The following is a 25,373-nucleotide window of genomic DNA, read 5'->3' on the forward strand; positions in this document are numbered from 1 at the left end:
CAGGGCGCGGAGACTGGGTCAGGGTTTGGGGTGGGAGGCTTACGGATGGGATGTTACCGTCTCCCTCCAGGGCTCTAGGAGGAAGTGGCTGCATTGGGCACTCATGGGCCCAAATCAGACTTCTGCCATTCCCTACATCTCACACACTTACGTCTAGTCTGCTCATTGCAACACGATTTTAGAAGTAATTTTTTTAAATTACCTTTCTAAAGACAAATCACCTGGTACATGCACAAACTTCATAAAGGTAAATGCCTGCTACAGAGAGAAATGGGAGATTTAATTGGCATTAATAACACTAATCACAGTTCACTGATTTTAATTTTCAATTGACTAACAAGTGGTAATCACAAATCCATAGGTGTTGACATACTTTATTAAATGCAAATGTATATCTCACATTTTATATATTATTGTCTCAGGTAAAAATATATTTTTAGAAATTTATGACTTCACAGCTCAGTTACAGAAAGACATGATTTTAAATTGCTCTTTTAAAAAATTCACCTCCAAAGTGTAGAGACGTCAAGTATTTACAGCACTAAAAAGGAAAACAGTAAAAATTGGTCAACTCCGGAAATGAAGCCTCATGGTCGTGCAGAGGGGAGAATGCCTGCGTCACCCCTGTGCCAGCAGCTTGGCCCTGCAGCTCTCGCGAAGCCTGGCGATGGTGCTCATGGACAAGCTTCCAGGCTCTGAGAATATTTTCTGGAAGAGGAATGGAATGGGTTTAAAAACCAACCAAAAACACATTCTTACCTTAGCTGTCCTGTTAACGGTGAGGCTGTGGCAGACAGACCGACTGACCAAAAACCACAGGCCTCTTGCACAGTGAGAGGGGAGAGCCCTCCATCTCAAGTAGTTGTTTATAAATTCTGGTAGTAACCCTTATCAGATACATGGTTTGCAAATATTGTTTCTCTTCACTGTTGCTTGTTTCCTTTGCTACGCAGTTTTTAAGTTGGATGTATTCCTGTTTGTATATTTTTGCTTTTGTTGCCTGTGTTGTTCTTTTTGTTCATACCCATTAACTCTTGTCTCCTGTAGCAGTGCTGAAGCCAGTCAAGCCATTCACGAGCAGACTAAGCACAAGAAACCAGATTTGAAAAGTGGAAGCAGTAAGAGACTCAAGACTCATTTCTAGTAAGAGAGAACACTGCTTCACAATGAGGAGAAATGATGCTGCCTCAGGAAGGCGGGGAGAGCATAGAGCACGCAGGCAGGTAGCCAGCCATGGGACTCCAGAGGAAGGGGGTTAAAACTAGCGTGAGAACAAACATTTTAGACTGGGGGATGTGCCACTGCATCTTTTGTGCATAATAATTTAATAATTTGTGCAGTTACTGCTGAGAAATTCACAGGTATAAATTAGGCCAAGAAGCATTAAAAGGTTTTTTTAAAAAAAATTTCATTTCAGAAATCCTTCTATACTTTCATAATACATAGCACCTAAGGTCGGTAGAGCATTTACGTGATAGCTGCCCAAGTTCCTGAAAAAAGTAAATCAAATCCTCTGAGACGTGCCAAGACATTAGTGTTCAACTGTTCTCTTCCCATTAATGTTGCACTGAGCTCCAATATAAAATCACTGTTTTTTATTCTGGAGGTTCTTGTACAGGATTTCAGAGTGGTTTGACACATGAACTACAGATTCTGTGCTGATGTGTTTTTAATACAGAAATGCATATACAACTTTGTAGAGCTCACTGAGAAAGTAAGACTCACTATACTAGGGCTGTTTCCCCACCAACTTCCCTTGAATGGCTACATTTATTCTGTCGATGATACACAACGTTTTGATTTCAATGCGGGTAGACTGGCGAAACCCGCCCAGTGTCCTCAGGATCCTGTGCTTCCCTCAGGCCCGCCAAGGTCACAGGGCCCAGAGCGCCTTCGGGCTGTGAAATGTACACAGGCAAAGTCCCGCCGTGGACAGCTCACCCACCTGCCCCCAGGCAAACCAGTCATCTTGCTGCCTCTAGCACTTTATAAATCCTAGCACTTACTGAGCACCTACTATGTGCAAGGTACTCGTCTCACTAAACACTGACATAAATAATACCAGTTAGAGCTAAACAACCTTGAAAGCATTATGCTGAGTGAAAGAAGCTGGACACAAAAAGTCACACATTGTTTGATTCTATTTATGTGAAACATCCAGGAGAGACAAATCCATAGAGACAGAAAGTAAACTGGCAAAAAAAAAAAGTAAAGTGGTGGTTGCCAGGAGCTTAGGAAGGGGTAGGGGAATGGGGTTCCATTTGGGGGGTGATGAAAATGTTCTGGAACTAGACAATGGAACTAGGTAATGTGACAATACTTCTGAACTGTACATGTTAAAAGGATGAATTTTATGATACGGGAATTCCATCTCACTAAAAAAAGAGAAGAAAACTAAACAACCCTGGGATACAGGACCTATTGTCATCTATTATAAATGAGGAACCTGAGACTAAAAGGAATCATGAAACCTGCCAGCAGTCATACAGGTAAGGGAAGACTGATTCTGTCCGAGTTCTGCGTTCAGCTCCATAATCTCAACATACAAGGAAAGACTTGGAGGCCTGGAAGAAGCACGATCCTGCCATATGCTGCTTGAATTCACCTATAACATTCTCAGCAAGAGGCCACCAGCCGGCTTGAAGACTTCAAAAGACTTGAAGACTTCAAAAGACGGAGAAGTTACCCCTTCTGAAGGAGAAAATCTGTCATGAGTGATGGGCTCCAAGTGCCCCCGACAAGCCTCCAAATGAATCAGTTCCAGGTTTCTGTCCGACATGTCCGTCATCACCACCTTCTCTATTCCGGTTGCTGGCTAGTGAGCACAGGTTGGTACAAGCTGAAATGTCAGTGCTCATGCCCGCCCTCCCACATGCTATTCAGAGGATGCATGTGACCTTGGGGACCGCCACAGCAGCTAGACGTGAGGTCATCTTCTGAGGCCAGGTGGAAGTGGAACCCCTCCCTGCTGGAGCCCCAGGATGGAGGCACCAGGTTTTCTCTCGCTCCCTTGGAGCTGCCCGGTGTCCACGCTCACTTTCAGAGAGGTATGGAATAAGCTCACGGCAGGAATTCTCTGGCTCAGTGCCCTAGATTCTTTCTAAGATAGTCCCAGTCATCAGAAGACTGCCCCTTGTCGCTTCCAAGCAAAACCGCCCCAGCGAGGAGCTCCCTACCTCCCAGGGAAGTGTGGAGAAGCACCTGGCCTTCCCAGGCATAGAAACAGTGCCACGTGGACACAGCCATCATGCCCCCTGCTATCTCCTTTGGATTTGTAATTACGTCAAAAAAGGTGAAAAGTGAGATGAGCCAGGTGCTCTAGATGAAGGCTGCTCGGGCGCTAGCACTCATCACCTCCCGCCAGGGCTGTTCCAGCTTTGGGCTCTGCTCCCGCCTCTCACCCTCTTCCCACTAGTCCACGTAAACCCTGCCTTACCAGCCTGAGCCTGTCCCAGCTCCGTGGACTCCTCCGAAGGCCTGTGGGATGCGGCTCCCACTTCATTCACTCAGCAGGTCTGAGTCGTCTACACAGCCTGCGACCCCACTAGGACCAGGAGAGACAGGAGACCTCCTGTAGACAGGGTCATCAGGAAAGCCCTCTGAGACCAGAAACACAGCAGGCTCAGGGAGGGGCTCCAGGACTCAGGGAAGTCTGCTACCTCCCAGGCCTGGAGAAACTAAAGTGTGGGTTAGACCCATCTGTCTACTCGAGCCCTTGATGCTTCTGTCTCAGTGAACCCTGACTGGCCCTACAGGGGGGTCCCTCGGCACTGGACCCTGCCCATCTCAGAGCAAGCCACTCCATGGCTGATGGCACAAGAGGAGCAGCAGCAGCCATGGATTCCAGGTAAGTGGCCCCCACGCATCTGCCAGCAGGCCCTGGGCTCCAGAACATGGGCCTAGAAGGGGCTGGAGCCCCTCCTCGGGGCTGCTTGAGAGGAGAGGGGTGAAGAGACCCAGCTGAGGAACAGGTCCAAAGGAAATACAGGGACAGATGCTTTGCCAGACAGACAGACGTGTGAAGCCAGGACACCCCCTTCACGGGCTGGGCAAATGGAACAGCAGAGCAAAGCACAGGCTGAGAACATCCACTCACCTGCATAAAAGTGTGACATTCAGTCACAAAACTCCCTTTGGTGATCTCCTTGAACTTTTCACAAATGTCTGCAACACTGGTGGCTTCCAAAATAAAAGCCTGGTGTTGCTTAATGAGGGTCAGGGCCACCCGGAAGATAATTTTTGAGCCTTCATTGAACAAACAATCCCAGATTCGAAGCACCGTCTGCAGAGAAACAGAAATGGCAGATCATTGTGCAGTGACCTGAGTCAGCCCGGTCCCACCAAGGCAGGAGACACTCACCTCCACAGGCAGAATGTCCACAAACAAGCAGATAAACCAGCGTGACACGACCAAAGTCCACAGGACACCATGCCCATCCATCAGGGCCGCCACTGCCGGCAGCTTGGTCCTCACCAGCTCCCCCAGGACCTCCTGATCTGTCTTCAGGCCCAGCATTGCGGGGCTGTAGTAATCTGCCACGGGGATGAGGACAGAAACCCAGAAGTGGGCCTCACTTGTTCCGCACACCACAGCCTCCTGCTGGCCTCATCCCTCGTTCTCCTCTCAGCCAGGGGGGGGAAATGGCTATTAATGGAGGATCCTTTCCAGAAGAGGAGGGCAAAGTTAGAGGGAGGACTGAGGCAAGATGCTGAGCTGTGCGGATGCAGGGACTCCGGAGCAGTTTCCAAAGCGGGGGTCTTTGGGGCTCTGGACAGTGAGGCCCTCCTGGGCCTCCGTTAAAACCTGCTAGCAGAAAGCACGGATATTTGCATAGCAGCATTATTCACAACCGCCAAAAAATGGACATAACCAAGTGTCCACCGGTGGATGACTAGATAAACAAAACATGGTCCATACATACAATGGAATATTATTCAGCCTTAAAAAGGAGGGAAATTCTGACACACACTACAACATGGATGAACCTTGAGGATATCATGCTAGGTGAAATAAGCCAGTCACAAAAGAACAAATACTGTATAATTCTACTTATGTGAGGTGCTTAGAGCCACCACAATCAGAGAGACAGAAGGTAGAATGGTGGTTGCCAGGGGCAAGAGGAGGGGAATGGGGAACTGTTATTTAACGGGAACAGAGTTTCGGTTTGGGGAGATAAGGTTCTGGACATGGACAGTGGTGATGGTTACACAACACTGTGCCTATGCTTTATGCCACTGAACTGTACACTTAGAATGACAAAGATGGTCAATGTGATGGTATGTGTATTTTACCACAATAAAAGTAAAATTTTAAAAATCTGCAGGTGGCAGCTGCCTTTTCCTGTCATCCCAACTGAGGGAGCGCCTCGCAGCCAGGGCTCTGCCCGCCCCAGGCTGAGAGATTTCAGGAGGCAGCGCAAGCCGGCACAGGGCCACCTGAGCTGCGGGGACAGCACCACCTGACAGCGTGGTCCTGTCTGGGAGCAAGAGAAGCTACAGGGCGGAGGCGGCCCATGGCCCAGTGGTGGAGGACACAGTCATGAGTACAAGCAGACCCGCCCCCAGTGCCCATGCAGTGCCACCATGCCACCCCCCACACAGAGTCAGGAGGGAGGGGCTCAACTCGAGCTGCCCCTCCACACCTTCCCACATCCACCTGCCTCCTCAGAACAGACAGTTCAGGCACACAAATAGTGTCATAAAAGACAGTTATTTTAAAATTTGGCCCAAAGCACAGATTTCCAATCCCACAGCTGGTTAAAATGTGTGCCCTGGATAGGATGGACTCAGGGCTTCAAGGACAGTGACAGCCTTGGCCTTGATGGCTTCTCCAGCAGCGTGCCAATGTACCCTGAGCACCCTGGGGTCCTCTGAGCACAGGATGCATTCTCCTTTCTTGACTGGTATTGTGTTTTTTATGTAGTTCTCTTTATTTTTTTGTTACTAAGATAATACATGCTTACAATAAATTAGAGCATCAGGTGAAAAGCGAAAGTCGCCTTCACACCACTGTCCCCAGGTAACCAATCATCACTAACCAGACTGACAGGCCTCCCCCATCTTTTAATACCACATAACAGATTTATCTTGCAAACAGGACTCTGTCATACATCCCTTTGCACACCCTCACATACGTGGCCTGCCGTCTTTGGCGAGGAGCCTTCACAGGGATAAGCCATACACCACTTCACCAGCTCCCAGTTTGTAGACGTTCAGATGCTGTCAGCCCACACACGTGTGCTCACATGTGCTCACATAGGCAGAGAAACGTCTCCACGTAGAGCTGCTGGGCGAAGGCTCTCATGGAATCCTACATGCTTTCTCCAACTTAAGGGTGGAGGACACTTCATTACATTTACCAGAAATTCTAGAAGGAGCCAAATGTCCCTACCACTCTGAATACAGAAAGGCAGAAGCAATGTTAAGTCTAAACTGTTTCTTGTTCATTCCCGAAGAGGGATGATGGCTTAATTTGGAGAAATTTTCTACTCTAGTTAGTGGCTTAGGGACCCCGGGCTGTTGGAACACAGAAATCACGACTTAAAGTGACCTCATGGCCGCTCTGCTTCCTGTTAGAGGGCCGACAGTTAGCGGTCCCTACCATGAGCTCAGACATACACACAGACCAAAGCTTCCAACAGAGGGTCTATCTTTTGAACAGACATCTGTCTTGCAAAAATCTTTCTAGCTTGTTAATGTGATGTGTTTTAATGCTTAATTTTTGCTATAAAAATTGAGTGAGTAATCTGTGTAATAAAAAAAGAAAATGTGCACACATTCTGCATACTGTCAAACACAGTATCTCGCCCTGCTGCCCATACACAGTTTGGTCACTCACAAAAGCAAATGACAAAACGTTCTTGTTAATTAAATATTTTGGTTAAAATAGTCATTATAAATATTAACACGATATTGCACTCATGTTGCTAATTTTCGAAGAGAAAGCTACAATAAACTATGTTTAATACTAAAGTACACTGAAAATAACAGAAGCCAATCTGGTTATAAAATCAAAGGGATTAAAAAATAAATGCTCTTTCGTATACTGATTTTGCATCTATGTCTTGAAACTTTGAACTGCTGCTCTCTCTTTTTCCTTTTTAATTCAGCAAAGATTCTCTGTTCTCTTGAGAGCGTATTGAGTGCCGACCCAATTATATAAGTGACGTCTCAGAGGAAATCAGGTTTAAGCGCAGGAGTGGTAAGAGGATTTGCCGAGAAGGACATTTAAGCTGCAAGCACAGCATGACCTTGTTCTTGGTGACAGAGAGTCTTAGAGCAGCTTCCAAAAATAGATGTCAAAGTCACACCCCAGCCGCCACAGGCCTGAGCTGGTCACCAGGGAAAGATCACTGAAAGCCTGCGAACCTCTCTATTTACCCTCCTCAATGCATTCTGCCCCAGAATGCTGAAGGCAAGACAAACCACAGTTCCTTCTAGGCTTTGCCCGCAACATTCCCCTAACTAATGTCTGCACAGAAGAACACACAGCAGAACCAGCATTCATCTGTGCACAGGAACAAAGAAACATCCTGTGTATTCCCTGAAGTGCCTCGCCTCCCTGGGGCCCCGAGTCATGCTTCTGCTAGGGACATTCACCTTTGCAAACAACCTAATGGCTGTGTCAGTGCATCGGAAGGCTGAAGGGTGCTTCGAGGAGCAGGGCAGGTGTGGGGGTGCTGTCTCAGGTGTGGGAGCTGCTGTGGGGTGGAGGTGCACAGATTTAGAAACACGCCCATGATTAGTGCTACATGAGTAGTAAGTGGTAGAGTTGCGATTCAAACCTATGCAGTCTAATTCCAAAGTGATGCTCTCAGCCCAGGGATGAAGTGCCCACCTGTGAAAAAGCAAACACATGTGCCATAGGAGTAGGACACAGGCTATGGACACAACACCAAGTAGGGGAGACCCTATGGGTAAGCTAATCAAGAGGACACAGGAAAGACATTGTCGGGTGCAGGTGAGATGAATGCAGTCCAGTGGTCCTCGCCCCGTTCCACCTCTGCTCCTCAGGGATTGTGAGCCTCGCCCACAGAATGTGCCTGATCAGTCCCCATGTCGGCCACACTTTCTAGGTTGAGCTGGGTATTTCTGTGATGAAAATTAACCTGTTCCCCTGTTTCAAGGGAAAACAGGTCTGACCAGCTTTTCAGGATGCCAATATTAGTTCCTTATTGCACTGACTCACTCATGGACGCTTCCCCCTCCATTCTTGAAGTCAGATGGGACCTGAAGCACCAGGGATTGACAGAGCCTGATCCTTACCCGGCTTCTAGCCAGGAAGTGCCACATCTGCTTTTCCTCTTGCACCCTTTCGCTGGATGCCTTGGTTTGAATGTTGTCTAATCCGGAGAGCCACCCCTGGCTCCCGAAGAGGCTCCTTGATGTCATAGGAGATCTGCATGAGACTTTGAACTCTGCATATGGATGTACGGAGGCCAAGTTTAGCATGTTCGGGAGTTGTCTGTTGAATTGGGACCACAGTGTAAAAGTGAAATCCTTCAGGTAAACTAGTCTGAGTGACTATTAACTTTCATGCAACACAGTAATACTCGTGGAGGTGGCAGTGCCTGAGGAGGGCTCCGTCATCGAAGCAGGAGGCCACTGAGGCGTGCACGAGACCATGAGTCAGTTCTGTGACTCTGTACAAGTTACTCTCTGCCTCCAGTTCCTCCTCTGTGAGAAGATAGTAATATAACATCTTCAATTCTAACACTAACTTTATCCTATTTCAGCTGCTCTGAAACTGGGCTGTCACTGGCCTAGAAGCAGCAGCCATCAGGGGTCTGTGCTAAAGGCTCTGACATCCTACTTCAGTGTTGTTTAAATCTGTATCTCCTTGCTTACTTTGTCATCGCGTCATAACTTTGTTGGCCATTCATGTTTCCTATTTTGTAAGTTGCCTATTTGCTTTCTCGCAGTGAATCCATCTGGAATAGAATTAAGGGTCTAATTTTGTTTTCTTCCATATAGACAGTCAATTGTCACAGAACGATGTTTTAAATAGTCTTTCTTTACCCATTAATCAATATATGAGGTCGGACAATTAAATTCGTGAACTTGTTGCAATGATGTTGCTATCCTTTTTTGATATCAAAGGGATTCTTCCTTATGAATTTGTACCAACTGGATAAACAGTTAACGAAGTTTACTATTTGGAAGTGCTGAAAAGGCTGTGTGAAAAAGTTAGACGACCTGAACTTTTCGCCAACAATTCATGGCTCTTGCATCACGACAATGCACCAGCTCACACGGCACTGTCTGTGAGGGAGTTTTTAGCCAGTAAACAAATAACTGTATTGGAACACCCTCCCTACTCACCTGATGTGGCCCCCAATGACTTATTTCTTTACCCGAACATAAAGGAAATACTGAAAAAAAGACATTTTGATGACATTCAGGACATCAAGGGTAGTAATACGATGACAGTTCTGGTGGCCATTCCAGAAAAAGAGTTCCAAAATTGCTTTGAAGGGTGGACTAGGCGCTGGCATCAGTGCGCAGCTTCCCAAGGGGAGTCCTTCAAAGGTGACCATAGTGATATTCAGCAATGAGGTGTGTAGCACTTTTTCTAGGATGAGTTCGCGAACTTAATTGTCAGACCTCATATCTCACATACCAAGTTCTGACAGATTAATAGATCAATAGACTAATTGATTTCTGGCTTCTCAGTTCTGTTTATCCATCCATAAACTACTACCACACAATTTTAATTATTATAGCATTATGATCAATCTCCAATAATCTTTCCTTCTTGGCTTTGCTTTGCTATTGATTCTTCTATATGATTAAGCCAATCTTGCATTCCTGGGATAAACGCTTTAGATAAAAAATAATACTCCATAACCATCACTGGATTCAAGTTGCTAATACTATTATTTAAATTAGGATTTCTATACCTGTGTTCATCAATGAGATTAGCCTGCATGACAACAAGGTTATACTAGCTTCATAACATGAGTTTATCAGAAGTTTATCTTTTTCTGTTTTCTGCAAGATTTATAAAAAATATAGGAATTATCTGTACCTTCAAGGTTTGATGAGGTTTGTCTGTGAAAATATTTTGTATGTCTGTGCATATGCCCATTCGGATGTTCTATTTTCTCCAGAGTCAGCTTTATTAAACTGTATTTTTCTCAGTTATCCATTTGTCTCTTCATTTTGTTCCTATTCTGATTCTTAAAAATCTACAGATTTTCAAATTACAGCATCCCTTTCATTTCTAAATATCAAATCCATTTTTTCTTTATCAGTCTTGTAGAGGTTTGTCTATTTTATCAGTTTTTCCAAAGAACCAGCTTTTGTCTCAGTTCATCTTTTCTATTGCTTCATTGTTTTCTATGTCATTAATTTTCACTCTTTTATTTGTGTGCTTATGTAAGTATGCATATATAAATGCACAGAAAGAACTCTGGAAATATACACAACAAATTGATGATAACGTAATTCCTCTGAGTAGGAGAGAAACGAGAGGGGATATAAGTGAAAGAAGACTGTCACTTTTTTTCTATAATCAGTACAATATTTTTTGAACTTCTGAAATGAGAATATATCTGCATTTTTTTATATAATTAAAACAGAAACAACTAAAAGCAGGATAACTGTGGCACTGAAATGACCTAGTTTGTGCAACCAGGATTCAGAGAACATAGCTGCCTCTGCCATTTGGAGAGCTATGCAAGGACAAGAATAATTCCTTTTTTCTCTCACAGTCCTAACATTTTTATTTTGATATTTTCTTTTGTTTCTCTATAATGACACTACCACTTTAGGGGCAATCTGGACCCTTCATTTTTTTATTTTTTCTAAATCAGCATTTATCACCTTCTAATACTCTTGTGTAAATTAAAGGAAACTTCAACTAAAATTGGAGTTGGGAAGGCCTGTAGAGGGAGCTCTCACACCCTACCACTTAGGTCAACTACCTCAAACAGGGAGGGGTCAATTACAGACCTCTACCGGGAGAGAGTAAATTACAGACCAAAATACTTTTACTACTTTACTCCTCCAGCAGGAGTACATTTCCTCTTGCCCAGCAACAAGCCCAGCCAATGGAAATGCCACAGTTCAGCCAATGAGAAGATGTCATCACCTTGAACTCTTACTTTCTTTCCTCCAATGAATTTTCATTTTCCTCTTACTGATGACTTCCTTGTCTTGCCCTTCTTTCTACAAAAGCCTTCCATGTTGTACATACATACAATGGAATATTACTCAGCCATCTAAAAAAAACTAAATCTTAACATTTGTGACAACATGGATGGACCTAGAGAGTATTATGCTAAGTGAAATAAGTCAGACTGAGAAAGACAAATACCATATGATCTTGCTTATATGTGGAATCTAAAGAAGAAAATAAATGAACAAACAAAACGGAAATAGACTCATAGATATAGAGAACAAACTGATGGATGCCAGAGCGGGGGAGGTTGAGGAGCTGGGTGAAAAAGGTGAAGGGATTAAGAAATACAAATTAGTAGTTACAAAATAGTCATGGAGATGTAAAGTGCAGCATAGAGAATATAGTCAGTAATGTTGCAACAACTATGTATAGTGCCAGGTGGGTACTAGGCTAATCAGGGAGACGACTGCATAAATTATATAAATATGTCTAACCACTACGCTGTATACCTGAAACTAATATAAAATAATGAAAGTCAACTGTAACTGAAAAAAATTATTTTAAATAAATAAATAAAGGCCTTCCATCTTATATAACCCCTCAAAGTATCTCTCTACTTGCTAGATGAGTTGATGCTTGATTCAAAAATCATTTAATAAAGCCAATTGGATCTTCAAATTTACTGAGTTAAATTTTGTTTATTACGTGTAGAGGAGAGACTGTTCCATGACGTGATCACTGTCTGTCCCTCGAGCTGGACCTGGGCCAGAATGGAGGTTGCTTTCTGCAAACCCCAGTTAGAGGTTGTCTGATCATAATTTGATGTTCATTCCGACATAAAGCAGCAGCCTGCCCTTGCCTCCTGCTATTTGCTGGTTCCTGGAATAGGTGGTTCTCCTCGTCGAGCGTGTAATTTCCCGTACCTGATAGCAGTCATACACTAGTACCCACTGACTATTCCCCCTTTTACCCGGTATAATTCTTTGGGGCCTGCCAAGCAGTACAGGGATCCAGTTTGTCTTGCAGCCACCCAAGATACACCTTGTACGTAAGTTTCCCTTAGTAAACTATTTATTACCATACTGGAGTAACCAGCCTCTTCAGTCTTTCCCTGCCCTCCACTTACGGGGGTAGATTTTCAGTCTCAGGGCCTTTCCCTAGGTCTACGTGTACTAACACTAACACTCTATATTTTATCTACTTATTATGGCTTGTGTGATGGCTGTTGGTCATTGTATGGGAATTCCACAAGGGCCGGGCCTCTTATGTTTTGTTCACTGATGTTTTCCAAATGCCCAGAACTAAATAGACCGTGGATACCAACAGTCATTGTAATTCAGTCTTAGGACATAATTGAAGCAAATGGTGAACGTGTTACAAAGCTCTGTGAATATTTCATTTGGAAAGTCTCTGGACCCCTCTTCCTCCTAACTTCCTGACCACTGCACTTCAGGCCTTCACGTTGAAACTGGGACTCACAGTCTTCTCCGAAGCCCCCCCCACCCCTGAGGCTCTTTTCTCACACTCAGGGCCTCTCCACCTCTCCTTTCCTCATGGGCAGCTCCATCCGGCCTGGCCTCTGGCACGCCCACTCCTGAGCCCTTACTAATGGTGGCACCAGAGCACAAGGAGTGCCCACATTTCCCTCCATCTCTCCAGATCCCCCCTTTCTTTAACAGTGCACTCAGGTTCACTCCTCCATGAGGCACGTGCCAGGGCCTTAGGGTCACACAGCCATGGGTTTGAATCCAGGCTCTGCCACACACAGCCGAGGGATCCAGGCCTTCCTTGTCCTCGTTTGTAAAATGGATTTAATAGTCAGGTCTCTGTGGTACCGCTTTTCTGAGGATGAAGTGAGAATATAGGTGCAGGTGAGCGTGGCATCGGAGCTGTGCTATGGGCACACTGCTCTCATGTCTTCAATGGAGTTCCTGGAGATGGGAACCCGCTCTCCAGAGAAGTCCCTGGGCACTGTCCTGGGTGGTCCTAGGGTGAGTCCAGCCCAACTCAGGGAAGCATGTGCGAGGGAGAGGAGCAAGAAGAAAATTCAGAGGCAGGCACAGAAAACAAGACTGACTCTGAACTCATCACTGTGGGGAGCCTGTAACCACACCTGTCCCCATACCCCTCTCCCCCCTTTCCACCAGTCACGAGAACTCGAAGCTGTGCTTATCTTTCAGGTCAAGCATGAGGCTCATTGTGACCAATCACCACCATCATGGCTGGGGAGGGCAGAGGATCAAATCTGCCCCAAGTTTTCTCCCACCGAGATGGCTCTGGCCATTTCTCTTCCCAAAGGGATTCTGCTCTGCAGCTCATAGTCCACATTGTGTGTTATAAAAATTGGTCGTTGTTTATTAACAAATAGTTTGTTAACTAACTTATAATTAACATAATACTCGTTAGTAAATAGAAAGGTGGAAAAGTATGAAAAGAATAATTCTCATTTTAAAAACAGTAATAACAGCTGACAACTATTGCCCTCTTACCACCATTCACAAGCTCAGTAACGAATACAGGCTTGTCGAAACTGGGATTGCTAAAGTCCTCTCTCCCTTTAGGCTCTTTTCTCACACTCAGGACCTCCCCACCTTTCCTTTCCAAGTGAACCTCTCCCAGGTTTCATAATCAATAAGACGTACACTAAGGCCCAATAGGTCTGTGTCAACACGAATGGTACAAACTGAGGAACAGATGCGCCAAGCACACAGGCTCAGCCAAATTCAAGCTCCAAGACACAGACACGACTGGTCGCTCTAGCTGGAGCCAATCATCTGAAATAGTTTTCTTCTCTTTAAGTCCACTGCAAAAAGATTTTTAACCTAAACTCCCAAACAATTCAATTATGTTTGAATAAAATCTTGACTTATCAGCTGAATTATTTTGATAACAAGACAGAAACAAGACAGTGAAAGGCATACAGTAGAGATTTTCAACATACCAGGTAGTATTCTTCCAACAAGAGCATCTAATAGCCAGAAGGATTCCTCTTCACTCTTTGTGATAAGAATTAGGTATCCCGCTATAAAATTCATTCCCTGAAATGAGAAAAATGAGAAAACAGAAATTCATGTCAAGTTTTAAACCACCATACGATTCTATAATTGTTGGGCTGCTAACTACTGCCTTTCCATTTCCCTTGCTCTTCCCTAAATCTTGCATAATTCCACAATGACATTTTAGTAGAACTTTAGATATACTCAGGATTTGCCGTCTAGTAATGCATTTAGTCAAGTCTACATGAAAAGGCAGAAAAAGAAAATGGTTAAGAGAAACTCTTCTGAACACTGCCTTAGAACACTAAAATCAAAGACTCTTCAACTAACGGTAACCTAACGATAAAATACAACTTACAATTGACTTCTAAAAAAATTAATAGCATGAAACTCTGTATCAGAGGGGAAACTCTACCCATGACCATATTTCATAATTCCATAAGGAACATGGGCTGACACATGGGGATGTTGAAAGCGACTTTGTGATAGAGACTGTTTTGGGAAATTCATGGCGCACACTAGCCAAAAGGCAAATGTTGCTAAAATACTTGAAGTATGTGACTCTCTTATCTGAGAGCAGCTGCTAGACACGGGGAAGAAGCAAAGCAGGTGATGCTTAACAACCGTGACGGGTGACTGGGATTCAGACGACTTCTGTCTTCCTTTTCGCTTGCCTGTATTTTCTAAATAAGTATGTATTTCTCTAATAATAAGAGAAAAATCAAGTTTTGTCACCAATAAGATAAATATGGGTACAAGACACCACATGGAGAACACCACACGAAGAGGAAAACAGTGATTGGTTGATGCGTCTACAACGTAAGGAATGCCAAGGCTTGCCAGAGAGCAGCAGAAGCGAGGGAAGCAGCGTGGAACAGACTCTCCCTCACAGCCTCGGAAGGAACCAACCCCGGTGACTTGATCTGGGACCTCCAGAACTGAGAGAAAATTAATACCTGTTGTTCACGCCTCTCAGCTTGTGATACTTTGTCATGGCAGCCCCAGGAAAATAATACAATGTATGTGCACTGGCATGCATATGTATGTGTGCATGCGTGTGTGTGTGTGTGCACACGTGTGCATGCACGCGCATTATATATTCCAAAAGCCAATAGAGTTTTGGCCTCGTGCTAGTATTTAAAATTGTGTAGTTTATTTTTTAAAGCTATTTTTAATATCCACAAGAACAGTAACTAGAATAATCTTAGGACAATTTCTCAGCCATCTTGCCTCCCCATCTCCCACAGGCCATGTCCTGGTTTCAGGACAAGTTAATGACAGTAATAAAAGCTGAGAATGACAAGAATTCTGGGAAGAATGGACTCATCCCAGCTTTATCTTTCTGCAGGCACTATCTCCAGGTAACAGAGCAATATAAAAACACAACCTGCTCAATTATTCAGGTGAATCTTAGTAGTAGCTATGATACTTCTTTGCTGCTGGTCTTTTCAAAACGATCGGCCTCACTCCTTCTCCTGTTTCCCCCTTTCTTCTCCAGAGCCCAGAGCCACATCACATGGTGTTCACAGAGGGACTACAAATTGCCAAAGCAACCCCCACTGCACAAACATTTGTTTAAACCTTATTAAGGACCCAAACACTCCTGGCTCCCCCGCCTTTATGACAAGCTTCTTGAGCCCTCTGCCACAGCTGTTAGATGTAAACTTCCCATCACTATGGGTTTCACTCACGTCCTCCCAGGAAACCTTTAAACAAGCTTCAGGCTCCAAGAGCACAGGAAGTGTACAGACTCAAAGGTAGGGAAAGCCACTCCCATCCCTGGGCTCATGCTTGCAGCCATGGCGACAAGCAGCATTCCCAGTAATAGGTAGCAGGTAGCTCCTGCCAACATCCTGCCTGGCACACCCGGTGACTCAGGTCTCATGGGCCTCCTGGGAGCTCAGAGACTGGAAAAGCTCATCTCAAAGGAAGTGCAGCCATATCACACGCACGCACCCACGGAGGGCACAGCTGCTGCTGCTCCTAACTCAGGTTCTTCTTGCTTTCCCTGTTGTGAACAGAAGTGTCCGTTTGATAGACTCCAGACGGAGAATGCTTCAGGGAGGAACGAGAAATGATTCTTTCCCACCTCATGTGTGCTTCATGCAACAGATCCAAAACACGATGACTGGAGTGGCAGGCGAGGAGGCATACCATTACCTCTAATTGCAGGGAAGCTCTGACTCCAGAAATAACCTCAAAGGAGCACCCCCCCCCATCACACATAGTGCACACACACATGCACACGCACACACAATTCGCACCAACGTGATGAGGTGCTGGTTACTTTGTGTTCTAGAAAATACAGCCCTGTGTTCACCTAAGTTACTTCCTACCGGCTCCCCAACTTTCCATCCTCACCCCCACTCACTGCAGTCTGATATCAAAAGAAATCATTAAATAGATGTTTTGCTGGTTTTATAACTGGGCAATAGTTACAGTCACAGCTTGCGCAGGTGTTATGACTAGGGAGTTTCTGAATGAACTGATAAAGAATACTTAATGTACACCTGGAGAGTGTCTCTGTTGTAAGTCTGCGGGGTGTCAATCGTTTTCACTTTCCCGGGGGCTTACCTGGCAGTACCCCACACCTTGGTTGTGGTGCCCGTAAGCCAACAGCACATTGTACAGAGTCTTTTGTAAACAGGGATCCGCGCTCTTCCGGAATTTTACATTGTCCGGGAAGGTCCTGTTCATATCTGCAGGGAAATTTATGACACAGAATTATTCAAAAGGTGAAAATAGAAGACTGGTCTGTGATGTGCCAAAATCCCCCTCATGCATACTCCTAAGGGAGGCTCCAAACGCCACCTGGTGAAGTGCTCTGCCTAAGGTTTAAGAAATGATTTCCACTCTGGTTATGCTTTTGGATCACTCCAGAAGAGCCTAGCTGTCCTTCATGGGCCACAGGACCTGCAGCCTCACAGTCAAGGCCCTGGGCAACCGAGTCAGGAGGAAGAGGAGGGAGTTCCCTGGACCCGGTGTCCTGCTCTAGTAGCACCTCAGGGGCATGCTGATGGGCCCCGACAGCCGCTTCTCTCAAAATCAGTGACAGCAGAGTGAGCCTCTCTCGGGCTCAAGCCCGGAGTTTTACTCAATTTTCTCCACCCCACAGACCCACCTGTGCCCTCATCCTCACACCGGCCCCTCTTAGATAGTAGAAGGCTTAACTCTAAAACCATAGGTGACAAGTAAACATTTCACATAAAACTTTGGAAAATGTTCCCACTTCCGAAGATCAAAAACATAAGGAGTCAGAGATTCCCTTTCAGAGATTAACAGACAAAACTGAAAACTGAAAATTAAATAAACTCAACACAGCCCATCCTTGTCTCGGGAGGGTTCCCTGGCCAGCCTCTTGCTGCTCATCAGACACCCACTTCCTCAGCCCGGCTCTCCTGGCGTGGCCCAGCCAGTCCACACCAGGGACCAGTGCAGGGACGCACGTGCTGGACGAAGTCACCGAGACAAAACTGTGTCTCACACTGACCTGATACGTGACTTTTTAAAGCTGAGTTTTATGTTAACTCTGTAGAAGGGTGAAGGGACAAACAGGATATATAGCAACTTAAACCATTACATCTTTTCTGACTCTACTGATCCCACTTAGGTTAGTAGTGTATTTGCTACTGTGCTATGGATGATTACCAAAATGGATTGGGACACACACACACCCATAGATCTCAAGATAGCACACACATAACCATTAGCTTTCCTGTCATGCTATAAGACAAGCATGCATGATACCTCCCCTCTGTGCCTAAGGAAATCCAACTTGTATATTAGCATGACGTCTACATAGCTGCTGTAAAATGCCGCAACGGTAATTCTGTTCCCAACTTCTGGCCCCCAGGCCTTATCTTTGCTTAAAATAACTAGATCTGGGCAAAACAGTCAGCTTAGTGCCCCAAAGCACATTACTTTTCATTGTATGTTTTCTATAAAGAAGAGATTTTGTTTTCTTCCCTGAAACTCTAAGCATTCCAAAAACCGGAATTGATCATGAGGAAATGAGTGTTTTTTTTACTAATTCAGACTAAAGTGACCATCTGTGCTCATTCCTATGTAATATTTTTTATTATGATACATTTTCCATATGTTTTGAAATCTTTCTACAGGAAATGTCCCTTCTTCCCACTGTGGAGGCAGGTGTGGAAAGCGATGTTCAGTCTATGCGTACAGGGCATGAAATATCCTCTCTACTCTCCCTGTAAAATGATTTGTCCAGATTCCTCAAAAACATAGATACAGAATTACAATGTGATCCAGCAATTCCACTTCCAGTAATATACCCAAAAGAACTGAAAGCAGGAGCCTGTAAAGATATTTGTCCATCCATGTTCATAGCAGCATTACTCACAATAGCCAAAAGATGGAAGCGACTCTGGTGACCATCAACAGACGGATGGTTAAATACAACAGTGTATACACATACAATTAAATATTAGTCAGCCTTACAAAGGAAGGAAATTCTGACACATGCTATCATATAGGTAAATGTTGAGGACATTATGCTCAGTGAAATAAGCCAGACACAAAAGGACAGATATTGTATGATTCTACTTATATGAGGTACTTAGTCATCAAATTCATAGACAGAAAGTAGAAAGGTGGGTGCCAGAGGCTAAAGGAGGGGGAATTAGTGTTTAATGGGGACAGAGATTCAGTTTGGGAAGATAAAATGGTAAATTTTATGTTATGTGTAATTTACCACAATAAATAAAATATATTTATCCGCAAAACGCTGGCACTAAACATGGCGTCTAAATTCGTTTTCCAAACAGCAACATTATATTTTATTTAATATGCTCGGCCTCCCTTGGACCTAAGGTTTCTTCCCAACCCGTATCAGCATTTCTGGCCTTACTAAGGGACACCGCTGGGCTGTGCCTGCAAAGCCAGTGACAGCTTCTGTTCTGAGACCTTTGGCTGTAGTTTGTTAGCAATCAGGATGCAGCTGGCAGGTTCAGCAGCTGCAGCTCTTCCCCCTGGCTCCTGCCTGGGGGCTATGAGACCCCAGGGGCTGACAGAGGACTGAAGGACCCCCATTCCTTATGCTGGCACCCACCCTTCTCTCATTGTCACAAGTCAGTCCAACCTCTCAGCACTTTAAAGTACTTGGATTTTTTTTTTTTTTTGACAGTCCACCAAAAAGAGGGTTTATTCAGGGAAAAAAAAACAAGACCCATCACAGCAGAGTGAGAATTCGGAACTTCAGCCACCACCCACGAGCCAAAGAGCTGGATCTCCTAAAATAAAGTAACTGGATTTTTTAAAGTTAAATATTTTGTGTTTAAATTTGTATTTCTCAAAAACTATTGGAATCAGAAAGGCAGATATATTTCCTAAATATCTAATTATTCAATTTAGGTTAAACATTTTTTGGGGCACTTTGAACTTTAAAAAGCCAGTGAGCTTATGTGACTACTAAAGAAAATGGACGAAAAAGAAATTATAGGCCAAAAATATTAGCATCCCTAAATAATTATTAGAGTTCGACAGTATGAAAGAAAACTCCAGTGTGTGACTTTACGACACGTGGTAGCTGATTCTGTAAGTCCCCGTGTGTCACTGTGAGGCACAAATCCCTTACGTGATTATCCTACTGTGTTGTGATTGCTTACTCAGCATCTTCTCACCTTCCTTGAAGGGTTCTTCATGGAAGAAATCTAGTCTTTCTATTACCACGCTCCTTACAGGCTAGCTAGGCACGCAAGTATTTGCTGAATGAATTAAAGACATTGTTCTCCCCTCATGAACGCTTACGTTTTGATTTTCCTCTGAGAAAAATATAATTTCAAACTGAAATCAGTTGGTGCATCTTTAACAATGTTCATTTCTTCATCAACATCACTTCAAAGACCGGGTGCAAACACAATTTGGGGGATAATGTCCACTCCTCCTCCTCCTCCTCCTCATTCTCCTCCTCCTCCTCCTCCTCCTCCTGCCTGGGCTGCCATCCACCCGAGGGACGGATACTGCACGTCACCTGTCCTGATGGCCTCCTCTAGGCTGTCATTCCTCTCTCCCTGGAGAAGTTGGTGGTAATAGCCAGGGTTCCGGTCCATCTGGGCCTGTGCTCCACTCACCCCCATCCAGACGCGGGCCCGGTGCTCGAGTGGAACACCTTTCCGGATATAGCGCTTCACTGAAACAGAGAGAGGAGGCTGCTTCAGAAGGACAGACAAGCACTTATCAAGGTCAGACAGCTCATGGAGGGGCCCTTTGAGCAAATGGCACGAATTCCAATGCTTTTAGCTCGCCATTTCTCTCCCTACGTCAAACATTAAAAACATGCAAAACTTCCTGCATCTCCACCAAAAGTGGTACATACACTCATTACGGAATCCTGCTCGCCCTCCCAACTGAGCATAGTCGAACAGGAGGCTACAATAACCTCTGATTCTCCTACTCCACGATCCACACTAAAAGAAGCCCAAAACCATGAGTGATCTCAAGGCATCAATAATTTCCCAGGCAGAGGAGAAAGATTTGTGAGACTGACACTCAAATTAATTACAGTAAGCAAGCCCAGGGGTGCTACATTATGCTTTTAATCACCTTAATTTAACCCCCAAAACAGTTCATTTTCAAAGCAAATATTCACAGCTTTGTTGTTTTCCTTTGATATTAGAAATTTTTTAAAAAGAAACCACACTTTAGAAATAAAAGCTCATATGATTAGTGAAATTCCACAAGCTGCCATAAAATGGAAAAAATCTGAGGCATTCACTGCATTTAACAAAAACAAAAAATAATAGGAATAACATTCTAGGTTACAGTCAAGAAAAGCACTGTCGATAAAACCTTATCGACCCATCTTGGGGTCACCAAACTCCAAGGTGACCTACACCTGATGGACAGGCATAAGCACCTTAAAATGGAAGCTCCAGGAGGCCAAGCCGCCTGCACCAGCCCACTCCTAGAAGGGTACGTGGGGGCAGTAAATGCACACTAAATATTTGCAGAATGATGCAGGGGTGACAAGGGAGGACCAGAAGGAGGAACAGAACAGACTCATACTATCCACCAACAGCCAAAGAAAACTTAAGAAACTCTCTTTGCCAGTTTAGAAGCACACTGGAGGATCACACCGTGGCAAGAACATTGCTATACACGTGGTCTATTCAGACTGTTATGGGAACATGGAAAGGATAAGCTTTCTTTCATTTTTAGGTCTACCAAAGACACCAATAATTCAGCCTGACCTTCCCTCCAACTTAGATGATTTATACATGTGTCTGTAGGTCTATGACCCCTAGAGGGAGGGCATCAAGACCAAGAATGACCTGAGGGAGTTGTTAACCCTCCTCTGCTGACCAGCAAGGGGAAGGGTCAGCCCCAGTGCTGGATTATTCTAACTTAGATGGTAGCAAAGGAATGAACATGCAAAAATCCACGGTACTTCTACACACTAACTGCAATAAAAAAACCTGAAAATAGTATCACTTACAATAGCATCAAAAATTAAAGGAGAAATACTTAAGTATAAATGTAACAAAATATCTGCAGGATTTGAGAGCTCAATGCTGCAAAAGAAGTCAAAGACCTACATAAGAGGAGAGACAGAGCATGTCTACCACGTTCAAGAATTAGAAGACTTCATATTATTAAGATGTCAGTTCTTCCCAAATGGATCTATAACCTCAGTTCAATTCCTATTAATATTCCAGGAGGCAAGTTAATTCCTAGGATGTAGCTTCTTTTTGAAAAAACTTTCCTGACTCTTTTTCCTTTATATTTTACACTTCTGTAAACCTCAGTGATGACCTGTGTGGGTGAGCCCTGCCCTTGGGAAAGTGTCAGTCTCTGAGGCCAAGTACACTGTTTTCATTCTTTTCTGAAGAAACACTGTAAGTTCAGATAACAAATATCTAAAAGTAGCAGAAACCTTTGTTTTTCGAAACTTCTGGGTATCTTAATCACTATTACAACAGCTAAGATTCATTGAGCCCTGAACGTATTTCAGGTACTACATAGGCTGAATGCTTTATCTGACCTGTGGGTCAGCAGTCCTGTTAACCATGATGGACAGCAAGCCTTCTCCTGCACTAAAAGCAAACTGCAGACCTGTGGGTGTGGTAGCTGCATTTGTACACGTGTGTGTGCGCACACACACACATCCTGTTCCTGGGAGGAGACGCAAGGACAGTGGTCACTGCTCCGGGAGGCTGGGGCTGGGTTAGAAGAGAAACTCAATGTCACTTCACACCTTTTAGTATGATTAAGGTGTTTTACCATAAACATAAATTATGTTTATTTTTATACACTTGTATGTAACTTCTTCAAACAAAAGACCAGTCAAGTTTTAAGAATAAATCAAAAGGGAAAAATAAAGGAGATGTGCTGCTGGAAACACATGAACACACAGGGGCCGTTCAGGGGTGGATATCAGCATATATGATTCATGCCAGATACTCACAGCATGTTAACCTCAGAGGTCTGTGAAGCAACACAGGACCAACCTTTAAGGTCCCTTCCAGCTGATTTTATGAAAAGCTAGTCTACCTGAGTTTTCACCAAGCACTCCCATTAGTCACAGCCTTGAGGGAGGGCTGGGTCAAGGAAGAGGCCAGTGGCTCAGTGCCTTCGGATAGCCTCCCTCCTCTCTGACCCGCACCCTCCCAGACAGCAAGTTCCCAGATCCACCTGCCTGCCCAGCCCTCTCAGTCAAGTCCACAGGTATTTCCCAAGCACCTACCGTATGCTGGGGCCACTCTGGGCCCTGTTCACTAACTGCTTTAAAGGCAAAAATTGACCTCTTCATCCCCTTGCTCATAAACCCTTTTACAGTTGGCTTCTCTCTGCCAGTCATGTGATGAGTGCCTACATGTGGCCCCATGCAGGGCCCCCAGCTCCATCTCCAGCCCCTCCTAAGCACGTCCCCAATAGTCTGGTCACACAGCTGTGTCCCTTGCAGCTGACCCGTCCTCACCCCTTAATTGTCAACAATGTCCTATTTCAGGAAGCCCCTCTACACCCTGAGCCATGTATTTGTATTCCCTCAACTGCCCGGCACACTGATGCCAATGCCCTCACCACCTGCACGGCAGATACCCACTAAACACTTCATTCATTTAACAAATACTACAGCAACTATCCTGGCCAATCCTGCCAGCAGGGAGGGATCTTTGACTGCAGCAGGGGAAATAAATGATAAAATAAGAGCTGCACTGCGCTAGACAACAAGGAGAAAATGAGAAGGGAAGGGGTAGCAAGCGTCTGGATGTGTGGTGTGATGGGGGACACGCCATTCCAGACAGGAGCTCAGGAAGGACTCAGGGAGGTGGCATTCAAGTCAACACCTGAAAAACACCAGGTGTAGGGGCTGGGGTAGGGTGGAGGGGGTGGAGAAGAACCTTAAGGAGAGGCAGTCGCAGGCTAGGGGTGTGCTGGAGAAAAAGGGAGGAGCCTCCAGGCCTAGAGCGAGGTGGGGACTGGGGCAGAAGAGGTGAGGAGGGGTCCAGCAAGGACTGGCTTTCACTCCGAGGGAAGCACCGAGAGCTTAGTCACAGGAATGGACAACTGGAGAGCCCTGGCCAATCTCATTTTGAGGAGCAGGAAATCTGTTTTCTTCTGGAATGAAGGTGTGGTCCATTCATATCTGGCACGCAGGCCCTTCTCAAAGAGAAGAAAAGATGAACTTGTACCTTAACAGTGCAAGTTCTAGCTGAATTCAAAGCTTTGAACCTTAGCTTTCAGCCTGCATAGGACACGCACCTGCCTTGTAACTTTCTGGCCTCTGGAGCAGCAGGAAAGATACACAGAGCGGACACCAAGCGCCAGAATTAAGGCAACCACTGGGGTAAAGGACCTAAGAAATCCAGAATCCCTCTCTTCCCAGCAGTTTCTGTCAGCCAGTGACCTGTGTGTTGAATAGTGGACCAAGCTCCAAACTCACCTGTCATACTTTTCTGAACACTACTACTTCCCTTTAGAAGTTTAGACCATTTTATTGCTCTTCGAGTGAGTATCACCAGGTAGGTGGAAAAAAATTCTTCATAAGCTGCATAGTCAAAATCCTCAGGCCTTTCAAACCCATACGGATCAATCCTACAATACAAAAATAAAAACCCTGCAACCCCAGAATAAAGTTCCGCGCACACGTGCGACCTGTGGCACAGAGCGATCGGGTCCTGCCCCCGGGGTCCTACCCCCGGGTCACGCCCTCGGATCCCCGCGTGGGGGGCGGGGAGCAGCAGCCCGTCCGGAACCGTGACCGACACACCGGGGGCACACGCTGGTCGATGCCCTGGCGCAGAAAGGGACGGCGGGCCGAGCGCAGCCGGGGCGCAACCCAGCTCACGGACGCGCAAGCGTCAGCACCTCCACCGCCGCACCCTTCTACTTCCCGCACCCCTAAATCCCGCACCCTCCCATCCTCGCATCCCCGAATCCCACACCCACGACCCTCGCACCCCCGTGCTGGAAGAAGGGCGTCCCAGCCCCTTCGCTCCCACCTGGGGACACGGTCCCGCGCCGCCTGTGTGCGCTCCCTGGGCTCCATGCAGGGAAGGTGGGTGGCTGTCGTGACCGCGGCCGGGAAGGGGTGCCAAATCCACCTCCCGGGACTCGGGGCAGCTAGAGTCCTTCCGCCGCGGCGGGCGCGGGGAGGCGGTGCTGCGGTGGGGTGGGGGGGGCGGTGCTGGGAATGGGGGTGGGGGAGGGGAGGGGAGGCGGGGCTGGGGGCGGGGCTGGGGTGGAGTGAGGGGGAAGGGCAGTGCAGGAATCAGGGTGAGGAGAGGGAGCGGGAGGAGGGGGGCCTGGGTAGAGAGACTGGGAGGACGAGGGGGGCCGGGGCGGAGGGGAGGGGATGGACGGGGAGGGGAGGGGAGGGGGCGGGTGGGCCCTAAAAGGACGCAAGGGGCGGGCACGGCGTTGCACCTGCTCCCGCGTCTCCTGCGGAGGGCGTAGTGGAAGGCTGGTGGAGCCTAGGAGCCGTGGGAGCCTACCCACTACTCTGTCCCCAGACCTGAAGGGAAGCGGCTCTGGGAATTGGGGATCGGGGAGCCAGGGGCAGAGTGGGAGGATGTAGGGGGGACACAGAGGGACGGCTGGGGGCGCGGAGCAGATGGGGGGACCCGAGGAGCCGGATGGGGCGGCTTGAGGGGTTGCGGGAGCAGGATGGGGACCCGAGGGTGGTAAGGTGGGCGTGGGGGGGCTCCCGGGTACGGGATGAGGAAGATGGCGGATGGGAGGACGGGGTGCGAGATCCCAGGGCCCGCGGGGCTCGCTAGGCGAGCGTGAGGCGTGTC

The 25,373-nt window shown here is 46.1% G+C and overlaps 1 protein-coding gene across 2 annotated transcripts; it reads right to left on the reverse strand.

Moving 5' to 3' along the window:
• Positions 1-319: 319 nt before the first annotated feature.
• Positions 320-24,742, reverse strand: GRTP1 (growth hormone regulated TBC protein 1). Of its 2 annotated transcripts, none has more exons than XM_033104925.1 (8): positions 24,579-24,742; positions 24,020-24,171; positions 20,108-20,266; positions 16,693-16,817; positions 14,064-14,160; positions 4,361-4,533; positions 4,097-4,282; positions 320-708 (listed from the first exon to the last, which is right to left on the reverse strand). In XM_033104925.1, exons 1-8 carry the CDS (start codon positions 24,623-24,625, stop codon positions 619-621), a joined length of 1,029 nt encoding a protein of 342 aa, XP_032960816.1. In that variant the 5' UTR covers positions 24,626-24,742; the 3' UTR covers positions 320-618. The 2 variants fall into 2 exon arrangements, with proteins under 2 accessions (XP_032960816.1, XP_032960817.1); XM_033104926.1 differs by lacking the exon at positions 320-708 and adding an exon at positions 733-2,691.
• Between the last annotated feature and the right edge of the window lie 631 nt (positions 24,743-25,373).

Source organism: Rhinolophus ferrumequinum, chromosome 4 (assembly GCF_004115265.2).
Source record: "Rhinolophus ferrumequinum isolate MPI-CBG mRhiFer1 chromosome 4, mRhiFer1_v1.p, whole genome shotgun sequence".
Classification (NCBI taxonomy): domain Eukaryota; kingdom Metazoa; phylum Chordata; class Mammalia; order Chiroptera; family Rhinolophidae; genus Rhinolophus; species Rhinolophus ferrumequinum.